The sequence below is a fragment of the Eulemur rufifrons genome, chromosome 29, assembly GCF_041146395.1.
Source record: "Eulemur rufifrons isolate Redbay chromosome 29, OSU_ERuf_1, whole genome shotgun sequence".
NCBI lineage: Eukaryota > Metazoa > Chordata > Mammalia > Primates > Lemuridae > Eulemur > Eulemur rufifrons.
The window spans coordinates 46,023,663-46,037,450 of record NC_091011.1 but is presented as its reverse complement, the minus strand read 5'-3'; the positions used below and the strand labels follow the sequence as shown (position 1 = coordinate 46,037,450).

The following is a 13,788-nucleotide window of genomic DNA, read 5'->3' as shown; positions in this document are numbered from 1 at the left end:
TTTTTTTTTAAAGTTTTGGGTTTTTTTTAAATTTTGATAAAATATACATAAGATTCCACCTGGCAGCCACCATTCAACTTTCTGTCTCTATGAATTTGACTACTTTCAAGATCTCATATAAGTGGAATCACAATATTTGTCCTTTTGTGACTAGCTTATTTCTTTTTTTTTTTATGCTTATTTCAGCATATTGTGGGGGTACAAAAGTTTAGCTTATGTATATTGCCCTTACCCTCCCACCCCCCTGAGTCAGAGCTTCAAATGTGTGAATACTTTTCTAATTCTCCTGGAAACTGGGGGTAGAAAGGGAGAAGGAATAGCATTGGTTGCCAACCGATTGACAATTAAGGGAAGATACTACTGCCTAATTAATCCAAGCAAGGCGGGGTTCTGACAGGTTCCACCTCAGACAAATTCTCTGCCCACCATTTTCTAATTCCCCTTTCTGTCAATTTCCTTTTCCCCTCCTTCACTTAGTTCTGTATTGTTCCTTTTTGCCAGGTGTGAATACTGCTTGCCAGGTGTGAATTATCGCAGTAATTTTGTCATGAGGGCAGACGTTAGCCAAACAGCAGTCATATCAGATGAACTTGAGCAGAGAAATTACGCATATTCACTGCATGAAATACACAAGCATACCATAGTGTGAAAACTATTGTAAAAACTTCTGGCATATTAAATTAAAGTTACTCAACACACATTTACCCATGGAAGAAAATAAGTCTTTAATGACATTTCAAACATATGTTCACATACATCCTTCTCTTTACCTTCTCCTTGGTACGGGGGCATCTGCTTCATTCGTTCATAGCACTTTTGCTTTGCCTCTTCCAGCTTCTTTCGTCCTATGGTGTACAGATACGGCTCAGGCTCTGTTTGACCGGTTTTATTTGAAGAGGATGGAAGAGTTGGGGCTGGGTGCTGTATTAAAAAGAAAAAAAAAAACAGTTACTTATAGAGAGTAGGGATGGGTGAACACATAAATAAATGAGACAATCAAAACATTAGAAAACATTTATTTTTCCTTCTATAAGCAATACTTATTCATGGTCTCCATGTAGAATTTTTTTGCTTTATAACTAAAAAGTATATTTATACTTCATTTACAAATTTTACCTACAAGTTTTATACTTGCATTAGTTTCCATTCACTGTTGAAAATGGATAACACCCACACACACTCACGCACTTCTTTATCAGCTAGTTTTGTTTTAATTTTATTATCATGGTAAAGTTTAGAAGTAAACAAAGCAAATAATCTGATTTCCAAAAAATACCAATATTATATCAACTTTGCCTTACTTTTAAAAATCATGAATCATGTTATTAAAAAATAGACATAGTGCAATAAATATGCTTTTTTATTGGATTCTTTCCACTAAATTTTATTTGTGCTTGGATTATGTACACTACCAGAAATTTATCCTATTTATTCCATAGAACAAGCAAAATATGTTTTCTGCCTCTGATAATTGACCTTAATCTCTTTAAATTGGTTTCATTAGCAGATGACCTATGCAGGGCAATTAATTTATTATCACTGATGAAAATCAATGTAATTCTTAAATATTTCTCTCAGCACATTTGCATTTTTGGTACACGTTGACATTTGTTTTTTCAGTTTCAGTTAATCACCCTCACTACCATAGGTCTCTGTTTATCAAAGTTGTGTGTGTGTGTGTGTGTGTGTGTGTGTGAGAGAAAAGATAGCTGGCTGTCATATTGTCATTTCTAACTTGTATTTATATACACTTTAATTTCTGTTGTGGGCTATGACCAATGTTTTTAGTGGTGCTCAGGTCTGTGGGTTTTTATTTTTAATATCTGCATTCTTGCATTCTGCACAAAGATTTTTTATCTATTTATTTGTTTATTTTTGAGAAGATCTGTAAATTTAAGCCTTCCCTGACTTTCCTTCTTCTTAAGTTAGGAATATTGCTTGATTTCTATCACACGAGTTCAAACACTTTTATTTGGCCTTATTTCTGTCTGCATTATTATAAGAGGTTTTCCCAAGTGTATTGATGACAGAAGTAGTGTTTTTATTCTTCTATTAATATATACCCCAGTCTCTAAACAAAACACATCCCCATTAAGTTGACTGGTGTACCCCCAGCTAATCATGGTGGGTCCTCACTGTTTTCCAGTGTGTGCTGTTACGTATGTCCTATGTGACAGCCTATCATTAAATGCTAAGCTGTACAGCATATAATGCAATCAAAGTTCAGAGCTTGGAGAGAGTATGGAGCAAAAGTAGTCAGGATAGCTACAGATACAAGGTAAAATTTGAATTGGACCTTGAGTGTATGTCTGACTGGGCAGAGAGGAGTCTGAATGGCCAGAGAGGAGAGGGAAGGCTTTCGGGATGGAGGGAAAGGAATACACAAAAGTCTGGCAGTTGGAAATGGCCTGTGTGAGACACTGAGGAAACTATCCTGCCTGAAGGGGAGCATATTTGAGGGTAAGAAATGGGGTCAAAAAGGGTCAGAAATTGCAGAGCCTTAAAAGCCAAAAAAAAAAAAAAAAAAAAAAATTGAAACTTGTTTTGTTACTTTGAGCAGGTTAGAAACCTCTCTAGGTCTAAGTTTCTTCATTGCAAAATGAGAATAGTAATAATAACAATAATATCTATCCTCTATGGATGTTCTGAGGACAAACAAGAAAACAAATACAAAGTGCCTGTGACATGAAAGGCTCAATGTATCTTAGCTAATATTATTAAAATATGATAATAAAATAAATGTGTTTTGTAGACTTTGATCAGTGAAGGTTGTGAAAGGAAAATTTTAGTCAAATTCATGTGTCAGGCATCAGATGTCCACAGGTGAGAGTTGGGGAGGGCAGCCAGGAAGTTGATGGCCTGGGCTAGATCACCCCACGTGCAACTCTTAGCACCTTCTCAAATAACAAAGACATGAAGACACATCTGAATATATGAAATAGAGAACAGTAGTAGTCAAATAGCCCAGATATTTAGTCTATATAACTGAAAAAATTGGTAGTTCCCCGAGAAAAGGGAGATATTGGAAAATGAGACCTTTAATAGGGGAAAGAAGGTAAGTTCTCTTTGGGATTTATTTTGGAAATGCCAAGCAAGTCATCTCAGTAGAAATCACTTGCGAAGAGGGTGTATACTTATTGCCATTATAACATTACTATTATAACTCTAAATGGACATCTGTTGTGAATACAGTTGACATTACTCTTTAAATACTATGGTTATTTCTAATTATAATGCTTCTTGAATTTATGACAGAAGAAAGAGAAATTAATGAACCCACAAAAGTGATTAAAATGTGCAAATCCTTTACCAATGTAGCTGAACACAATTCTGTTGACATATGACTCTATTCCTCCTTGTTTTCAGATCAATCAGTCAGCAAATAGTCATTAAATTTGATAAACCAAACATTGTGCTAGATGCTGAGGATGCAGTGTTGAATTTAACAAGTGTGGCTCTTGCTCTCATGGAGCTTACAGTCTAGTAAGGACCAACCCTATAAAATATTTTCTCGACACCAGAAATTGTGGACAATAATGAATCATCAATCATAAAATTCTCAGGTATTTCATTGGAAATTGGAATATGGTTTGTGATACTTAAAAAAAAAGTGTTTTGAAGAAATTCCATGTTGAAGCTTCTTTTTGTATTTCATTAGTGTGCATTTGTATGAATGGGTGTTTGTGTTTTGTAAATTCAACTGATTATCACATAATCATTAAAGCAGGGAAGGATAATGGTGCCCTCATAGTAGAGATATTGATGATTGATTCAGTTTATGCATTTATATCAGATTCTTATTTTGTGTCTCTGTTCTTACAATCTTCATTTGATATGAGAATTATTTTATATATTATTAATTTCTGGGCTATTTTCTCACCATCTTTAAATTAAATTAGAAGGTGGAATAGGATGGACTATATAAATCTTATTTGTCATTTGTACTAGATATTTTAGGTGTTAGAAACTAGTTTGCTTAAGGCTGGCTTTCTTTGCAGAAGTAACATTCTGAATTCTGTCTTTATATGGCTGACAACCAACTAAAGAATGTTCCTGCTCTATTTGGAAATTCATGGAAGCCATGGGGAAACAGTATGTCCAAGAATATCAAGTGGAAAACCTAAAATGTTAGATTTAATTTAAAGTGTATTTTAAATTACATCCTTATTTGGTTTAATACAGTTTTAACATCAGTAAGAGTGGAGAGATGACCATCTCAGTAAGACCAGGCATAGTTCATGCTGATGACAGTAGCTTCATCTTACCATTCTTGCAATATTGAAACAAACTCCAGTGAATTTGGTTTGAAGCCTGGTTCAATAGAGATTGTTTCAACACTGAAGGAATGAGAAATTAGAACCTCCGTTGTTAGATGAGCCGTGATAATCTGCGACGGTCCCTGGTCTGGTTCGTATTCAAGCAAGATGAAATTTTTCCAGCGGTAGATGAATGTCTCAATGACTTTCTTCCTAAAAATAACATACACATTGGGGCATTCTCTTTATATATACAGTCGTCCCTCGGTATTCTTGGGGGATTGGTTGCAGTATCTCCTGCGGATACCAAAATCCATGAATGCTCAAGTCCCCCATATAAAATGGTGTAGCATTTGCATAGGTGTACATCCTCCTATATACTTGAAATCATCTCTGGATTGCTTATAATACCTAATACAGTGAAAATGATATGTAAATATACATTATACTGTATTGTTTAGGGAATAATGACAAAAGTCTGTACATGTTCAGTGCAGATGCAATTTCTTTTTCAAAAATGTTCTTTCTAAGATTGATTGAATCCACAGATGCAGAGCTCATGGCTATAGAGGGCTGACTGTATATAGATAGAGGATAGGTAGAGAAATGTAAATATACATGTAGATATTAATATTATATGTATATAAAATTACAAACATTAAATTACTACTGTTTAAAAATTACATATATACAAATTTCATAAGATTTACTAAACATTAAAATTTGTATGATAATTTTATACAAATAAAAATGCTGATAAGGTGATATTATTTTCAGCAATAAAGAGGCAAAATAAAGATAGTAGTGATTAGATAAAACTACTAAGCAATGTGAAAGACTTAAAAACATTCTACTTATCCTAAGTGTTATGTCTATATTATATATTTGTAGGATTTAAATAAATACATGATTATATGCTCACATGAAGATAGAAATGAGGCATATTGCTTTTCGGAATAAAAATCAGTGTTCAAAGTTTTGCATAAAAACCATCTTACATGATTCTTCAAAAAACAAGCAAGCAACTTTTAATTGTTGTCCCATGTAGCAGTTTAGCTGCTGTATATGTGATGTCACTCCTAAAGGTTCAACTAAATGGCGCCACACATACGACAACCAAGCTGCCACCAACAGCAGTTGTCAGCAGCGGAAACATCCCTGGTTCTTTCAGTCAATATATACTTTGAGTGCCTCCCACATGGAAGGCACTATTCTAGGTTCTAGAAATTCAGCAGTGAATAAGGCTGGCAAGAACCCTGTCCTCATACAGCTCACATTCTAGAAGATTTCATCTACGATACCATGGAGTCCAAAGGAAAGCAATTTGAAATGGCCATATGCTTAGGGAATTCCTACTTTGATGTAAGACAATCAGCTTGTTTTGGGGTTACAGGTAGTTTCCAGAAATATAGAGATAGAAAAGTTACAGAGCTGTTCTGTCTGTATCTTTGAGAAATGTTCCACCTCTGCAATAGTTCAATCCCGCTGAATGTATGGACCACGCTACTGGGCTGAAGGGAGAACTTGCAGAACTGCTCTAAAAAGAATATGAATCCAGGGTCCACCAGTGTAACCAACAGGATTTCCATGTCACCATCCTTAATATTGACAATGTATATGTTAAAATTATTTGTGTTTTTCAGTTGCTTATAGTTTTCAAAACAGCAAAAAACAAAGTACAACTTTGTAAAATATTAGCACTGCTCCTTCCAGGTAGGATCAGATGCTTGGTAGGTGTCCTTGGTGCCATCTACTTATGCATTGTATAAACAACAAAATTTCTGCGTATACCACACATTCAAAGCAAATAGGGGTACATAGCTAAGTAAACAGCAACAACAAAATGCTTCTTGGAAGAACCTGCTTTTTCTGTCTTCATCTTTGTTGTTTGTTGTCACTGTTATCATCATCCTCCTAGCATTTTTTGAGAGCTATATACCAGCCACTGTTCTAAGCCTATTGTATTACCTCAGGGGAAGGTGAGGAAGTGAATGGGTGGTTTTGGTTAATGGAAAGAGGCTAAGGGAAGATGGTGACCCAAATTGATACTTTAAAGACCACATGGAAATCAAGTTGGTAGAATTTCATAAATAGAGTTTTTTTCACAATAATGTATTATCTAAAAAGTGATGTTTTGGATTAATTAAGAATATTGTCATTAAAAAAATTAGTTTTTCTCTGAGAAGTATCAATATGGAACGTAATGAAGTTTTGAAAGAAATTGATGGATCAAATTTTGTTTTATGGACAAATCCTTCAAATCAAATATATATTACAAATACAGACAGAAAAGCAAATTTCTCTTTGTCACAGAAAAGAGAGCACAAAGCCATTTAAGTGCTTTGTTCAGTTATGTTTGCTGATAGAGATGCCCAAAGACCACAAAATATTTCTGTCCATGGTGCATGCAAAAATATGCAGTTTTTCCATATTTATTTATTTATTTTTTCATACTTAAATTGTAGAATATAATAGATTAAAGCTTTGAATAAAAATGACCTACTTTAGTTTTTTAACACACCAAAAATTATCTGTAGTTTTCATAGTAAAAACAGTAATTAGATAATCCTCAAACTATTTTATTAGTGTTTAGTGGTTCCTTTAATTTTTCTTCTATCATGCCCAATATAATTACATACTTCATGAAACAAAATTATTTGGAAATATTCACATAGGATTTCATTTGAGCTATGAAAAATAACAATATCAATTTATGAATAAATATACTAAATTTCTGCATGTATAGAAGACCACATAAGGCTTGATAATTTGCAGACAAATTAAAATATTCTATTAGATTCTACAACATTCTTGTGTGTGTTTTTATTACATTTCTAATGGCATGAAGTAAGTTGCATTTGAAAACACTAGAATACTTTCAGAAAATTATACTGTAATTTATCTAAAGAAATATTTAATAGGTTAAAATAATATATAACAGTCTGACATAATAAAATAAACTATGCTCATTATCCAAATAAGTGCGAAAAGGATTGCATTATCAATCACTCCTATAAAAACATTTATTTGATGTATAATATTACAAAATAAAAATTCTCTTATAATTTAAATTAACATTATGGAACACTAACATATATTTTCTTGAATAATGGAAAGAGAAACACTATAGGTGGACTTGTGAGCCTGTGGTACACATTAATGAACAATGGAAATCCTGGAGCCCTGTGCAAGCTTCACTTGGGGTCAGTACGACAGTGTGAGATACTGAGTGATGTTTACTGCCAGCTGTAATTCATTGGTAAATGTTATTCTGGCGAGGTAGGATAAGGAGCAACAACTCCAGAACGATTTATGTATAATTTACTCATCTCCCTTTCAAGTGCTATTGAAGCTGATGTGATGGTGGGTTAACAATGTCGACACAAATAAATAGTCATTGATAGTGTTTTCTAGGATGATTATATTAGTGATTACTTGCTAAATCTTTTAGGAATAAAGCAATATAAAATTACATAAATTGAACATGATTTAAAAAGCTGGAGAAACAGTTATGCAGTGACAGTGCTATATAAGACTTGGAGATTCTTAGTTTTTGATGAAAAATACATTTGAAATCAATAACCAGACTGAAAGAGTTTAGATGTTTTAAAATGATTGAATAGCCCAGAAAATATGTTTCAAATCCACACCTCAAACATGAAGAACATTTTATCTGAGAATGTTATTAGGCTTTTATGTTAATTTCTAAGATAATATGAAGATGTCTCAAATTCGTGCTAAAAGTTTATAAAGAAACAAAGCTCAAACTTCTGGATAAACCATAACATTAAATTAGTGAAAGTTTAGAAGGGAGATTTGTTAACAAAATATTAAGAAAAATAATGGTTTTGAAGAGTTTAATTTTTGCTTCTGGAGAACTATGCCTGCCCTGGAAAATGCCAATTCAAGCACACTCAAAACACTCCTCCTTATTCAGCATTCTTAATTAACATGGCTTAGAATAATTTTGTTTTACTTACATTTAGAAGAATGAACAGTGCCAAGCAATGGCATGTAAATTTGAACTTCATTTTTGGTTTACGAAGATCTCTCTTTCGCCTAGAAAAATATAAAAGTAACAGATATTTAAATTAGTATATCACTAATATAAACTATAGACTTTCCTTTTCTATTAGACTTGAAGAGGATAAATGTCCCAAGACAACCTACGTAAAATACATGTAAGAACAATTTGTCATGCAAACGCAGCTGCATGTTCCACTGCACCTCCCGTCAACCAGATGGTTGTAGCTAAGTCCCTTCTCTTAAGAAATTCTGGAGCTACCTTTGTATATCAGGACCAAAATAAAGAAATTCCAAGAAATCAAGAGCAATCCACGTTGATTTCAATTAACTGGTGTCATCACTAGAACTGCCGAAAATTGCATTGGAGACATCCATGAAGAAGACACCTTACTGGACATGAACAAATAAAATCTATGACTTGTGACAGATTAATGGTCATGCCCTTTAGGTAATCGAAGGCCAACTCTAACAGTAATCTTATTTAGACCTTTGAGTATTTTTCTTTCCTATAAATATTTCTTCAAGCTTCAAGTTGCTATTAAAAATAAAATTCTTCCACAGCAAGGATTTGAGTATATGATCTAACAGCTCACTATTCCTACTCATAGGCATAAAAGTCTACTCATAGGCTGCTTTGTCACAAATATCAAACAGTTTTTCATGGCTCTGCAGATCATTTTACACAAAGAAAGATAATAAAGGGGTGAACATTTAAATGTATATATGTTTCTTTTCATCCATGGGATTTGTATGAAAACTACATTTCAACCAGGGGTGAGTGGTTATGATTGCATCTGGAGTGGTAACGATCACCTCTTACACTGTTATATTCATTGTGTCATGTACAGATTTTCCATATTCTGCCAGGTATCAAGTATGCCTAATATATTTGCCCCCAAAAGAGTAAATTCTATTCAATCTACATATTGGTGTTACAGAAAATTTGAATGTAAAGTACAATTTTGAAATGTCATCTTATATGCTGACCATTATTCACTGTTTCTGATTTTCTTCATGTCCACTCAGTAAATTAAACACACACACATACCTGTATTAAGTGCTGAGGCACTACAAGGGATGGAAATCTGGGTGAGCCGGACTAGATATGGCTCCATTATAGAATGAGAAACTGGGTGTGAGAAGGGAGTAGGTCTGAGTGATACAAGATACGGCAAAATGACTAAAATGCAGACCGGTAAAAGGTTCAATAAAATTGTGAGAATACACAGCCTCATAGAAAGCCATATAATTTCTGATTAGGGGGACAAGGGCAGGATTTATATTTTGAGATATAATTTGATAACTGAATAGGATTTTGAACAGAGACGACTACAAGGCAGAGAAAGCAGATAAAAACAAGATATGGAGATAGGAAAATTTAGGGTAACTAAACAAAAATGAATACAACAATTTAGCTGGAGCATGGAGCCTCTTAGAAAGTAGAAACAAGGCTGGAAAAGTAGGTTTCTACTGCTTAGGAAATTTATGACCCAAACCACTCTTTTGGCACTCTGTGTATCTTCCGTGCATTTTCATCTACATATATACGTATCCTAACAAGCTTACCTGATGCTAAACCTTTTTCAGATAAGAATTATCTTTTAAATATCTATGTATCTCTGGCACATCACACAATTACTTACACATGTTTATTATTATTGATGATTGTGGTTTGTGATTTAATGAATTAAATGAAACAGGACTCTGTGCTCTTTTACAACTGTATCCTCTCCACACCACCCTATTAGCAAATCTGAATGTATTCTTTTCCCTCTCCAATGTCTTGCATTTTCCGTATCAGTGACTTGCACAATTACTCATGAATTGTCCGAATGAGAAACTAGTGATCCTACTCACTTCCTCATCCCCTACATCTAGTCTCCAGGGCTCTCTGATTCTGTCTGGATTTTGGTATCTTTTCAAACATGTCTACCTTCTTCCCCATTTGGGTGCAGTTTGGTCCCCATCTTTCTCACCAGGGACGTGGCAACAGCCCTGATGTTCCAAGTGGAAACTAGACCAGTTTCCCTGCTTCATGTCTTGATCCCTCGAACCCATTTGCTATAGTAAAATGAGTATACTCTCCTCCTCCTTCAGCAGTTCCCTACAAACTTTAAGTAAATGCATAAAACCATTCACTAGGAATATAATACAGGCCCTCCTACAGTAACAAGCACCAGTATGATCATGAAGAGAAATAAAGAAGGAGAAATTACAGTTGCCTCTTAGATTTCTGGCTTGGTAAATGACAGATATTGAAGGAATTTGGGAGAGGAAAGTAGGTGAAGAAGGCGACACTTTTAATTTGTGTCTTTTCCCTTAATTGGGAATATTACTACCTGAGTATATTGGGTAAGAATTCCTAGTGTGAAAGTTACAGCTTTTGAAATGTATACATAATTGTGAAAATGACACAGTTTTCCTTAACTACATCCTGCTTTTTAGAAGGAAATCATAGACATACATTAAATCCCTAAAGGCCTGCTGCTCATAATAGTCCTATGATTTAGCCTCTGAGAAAAGCAGGATGTATGGAACATTATAGGTGTCAGAATTAAAAGCCAGATCTCTTCTTGACGTGAAAGCCCCACTCTTTAATTCTGAATGCGAGAGTTAAGCATGGCGAGAAGTCAGCTTCTTTAGGAAGGGTGAGTATGTGGCCATTGGGCAGTTAATTGGCTTGTACTGTCTATGCCATATATTTGATGTCATTTGATATTTTATAATGTGGAAGCCACTCAGTTTGACTGAATAGTATCACTAGAATGAAGAGCATTGGGGGTGGGAGGAGACTTGTCGCCTTTAAGGTGAATGGAGCTGCACAGTCATGTTGCTGTAGGAGAGAAGAGCCCCATGGTTTCAAAGCCCCATGCACTGCTTGTATGATCATACCATAACTAAGGGGAATGGAAATAGTGTGAAAACAAATCTGAGAGTGAACCCTTGGAAATGACAGAGAGGGTTTAGCCAAGAAACACAGTCCTTTCTTTGTGCCTATTACTTGAAGAGGTATATAATTTTAAAGACTTAGATTATTTTGAAAGATAACAATACCTTCTGTCCAAATTTAGAGTAGATCTCTGCTGCACTGAGCCTGCCTCTAGTCAGAAAAGTTGAACTGTAATTGTCCTGGGTTAAACAGTGCCTTGCAGGTATGACTCTTTGGACAAAGCACTTCATGCTGACTCCTGATGAGGGGGGAAAATATAGGTAGAATGTGAAGAATGAAGGGGTTTTAATCAGTTTCAGGGAGAGAAAAACAAGGCAAAGAAGACTAGAATTAGAATGGAGAATGAGATAATTCACCTTTCCTAAGATTATTAAAGGGAAGGAGAAAAAAGAATGAGAAAAGAGAGTTAATGAAAAAATCCAGAATGAACTGACAGAGGCTGATGTCTTAGTTGAAGAAATGATTAAAAGACAGGAGGAAAGGATGGATAGATTATAGGGTAGAGTCTAGAGAAAGACTAATGTGAAATTTCAGATAGGCTGGATTCAGGGTGAAATCGGTTTTGTTCAGAGCTCAGTGACCTTGAGGAGAATAGTTTTGACCTGTGGTTTATAGAGTTAAACCTGAACCCAGGTAGGAAGGCCAACATCAGCATACAGCAGTTAGTGGAGATAAAATGCACCTGGGAAACTTTCAATTGGGAATGGGAACAGGTGGGATAGATTACCTATGATCGGGAAGATGACTTGGAGAAAACCAGAACAAGGCTTAACTTTGACATCAGGTTATTTGTTTACTTGCTTCTTGATGAATTACCTTTTCCACAGCAAGGACTTTGTTCACTCTTATAACCCTGGAACCTAGAAAATACCCTGGAACACAGTAAGTGCTCAGTAAATGTTAGTTATTTTGTTTAAGGGATAATTTAAGGACAGAACTTAGGGAATGTCAATTTGGGAATTTGGTAGACAGGAAGCATTGTTCTTTTCTTAAAGAGCCCTAATTGTGGAGCCAAGAAATTCTAATTTCTGCTACTGCTTTTATTATTTCCTAGTTTGGGACAAAGAGCTTCACCTCTATGCCAGGTTCCTATCTATAGAATGACTACTTAGCCAAACCCTCCTTGAACAGAAGGTCACATTTTCATATGTGAAGCATACTAATCCCCTCGGACCTGTCCCATAGTCTGTTTACTTATGATAGTGGTTTCTGAGATACCTTTTAACCACATTTTCAAACAAAGGCTCTTGCTGGAGCTTCATATATAACCCAGATAGAGGTAGAGTCTAAAGACCTGTTTATGGAGACTGATATAGAACATGGAAATGAATAACAGAATCTACAGTGGTTTGTATCCACAAATGGGCACTCACCACTAATCTCCTCTCTAGAAAATTGCATCCCTGGGTTACAAAAGTGGGTGGATCAGTGGGAACCATTCTTCCTGTGAATAAATATAGTCTAAATTTTTAATTCAATGATAATGATCGAATATAATACTCTTCATGTAAGTGGAACAAATTTCCTTGAAAATTAGTTACATTATCTTTATTTGTGGAAAGAATACAAAATGTCAATGTCTGAAAATAATGTGTCTGTTCTCATAGATCTGTATTTCCAAAAGCATGTTCCATAGAAGAGTAGTAATCCCATGAGAAGCAGCATAAAATAAAGTTTCCATGGACAAATAAGCTTAGGAAATTAAGTATTTAGTATTCTCTTCTAAGAGATTTACCATAGACATTAGCACTTTAAAAATTCTCTAAGTCTCCTGTACTAAAAAGACCCCTTTGACTTTAACTCTTCATTCCCCAAACCTGTTTGGCCACAAAACACGCTTTTTATGTGTGATAACAACTAATAATACATCTATAGAATACACTTTGGAAAATGCTCTCTTAGCTCAATGTCAATTTCTAACCTACTGTAGTCAGTTAAGCCTTCAAGTTTTGAGAACAAGCTGCCCTTTTACTTGGAAATGTCCTTCTTTCTTTTTCATGAAGCAAAAGTGGAATTTCTGAGGACTCAACCATTCCCTAGCCTCGATACAAAGCCCAAAGCTAAAACAGGCATCTCACAGGCAATCGCTCCTCTGGAGCATCGTTTGTCAAGGATGTCTCCACCAGTATCCTGGCCCTGAGGACAAGGATTAGGATGAGGAATATGTGTAAGGAGTAGGAAACCAGAGGCATTCACTGCTGATCTAAAAACAGCTGTGGGCTGTTGTCACCCAAAGCCTAGAATCTGTTTCAAATTTATAATTTGGCATTTCTTTTTAAGACAATTCTCTTTAATATGTTTCTGTAGAGGTAGTCTGAGCAAGCAGGTAAGTGAATTTTGTGAAACCACAGGGTAGGCTGGTTTATTGCCTTAGCAATGCCTTCTGTTTGGACAACTCCTTGATTACATAACCTATTTGAAAATCGTTCCTCATTATTTCAGGAACTAACTTGCCAAGGCATAATATGGTCATAGACCCAATTTATGTTGCCACATTAAGCAAAACAGAGTGCCTTCATGCTCCTCATGATAAGTTGAAAGTGTCCATCTAAATCC

The 13,788-nt window shown here is 35.0% G+C and overlaps 1 protein-coding gene across 1 annotated transcript in view; it reads right to left on the bottom strand.

The window, feature by feature from the left end:
* Positions 1–8,314, bottom strand: part of CALCR (calcitonin receptor) — a 53,300-nt gene extending 44,986 nt beyond the window's left edge. Inside the window, exons 1-2 of the mRNA XM_069462098.1 lie at positions 8,237–8,314; positions 771–921 (exon numbers count right to left, since the gene is read on the bottom strand). Coding sequence (XP_069318199.1) covers positions 771–921; positions 8,237–8,287 — 202 coding nt within the window. The 5' untranslated portion in view covers positions 8,288–8,314. The remainder of the gene's footprint in view (positions 1–770; positions 922–8,236) is intronic.
* Between the last annotated feature and the right edge of the window lie 5,474 nt (positions 8,315–13,788).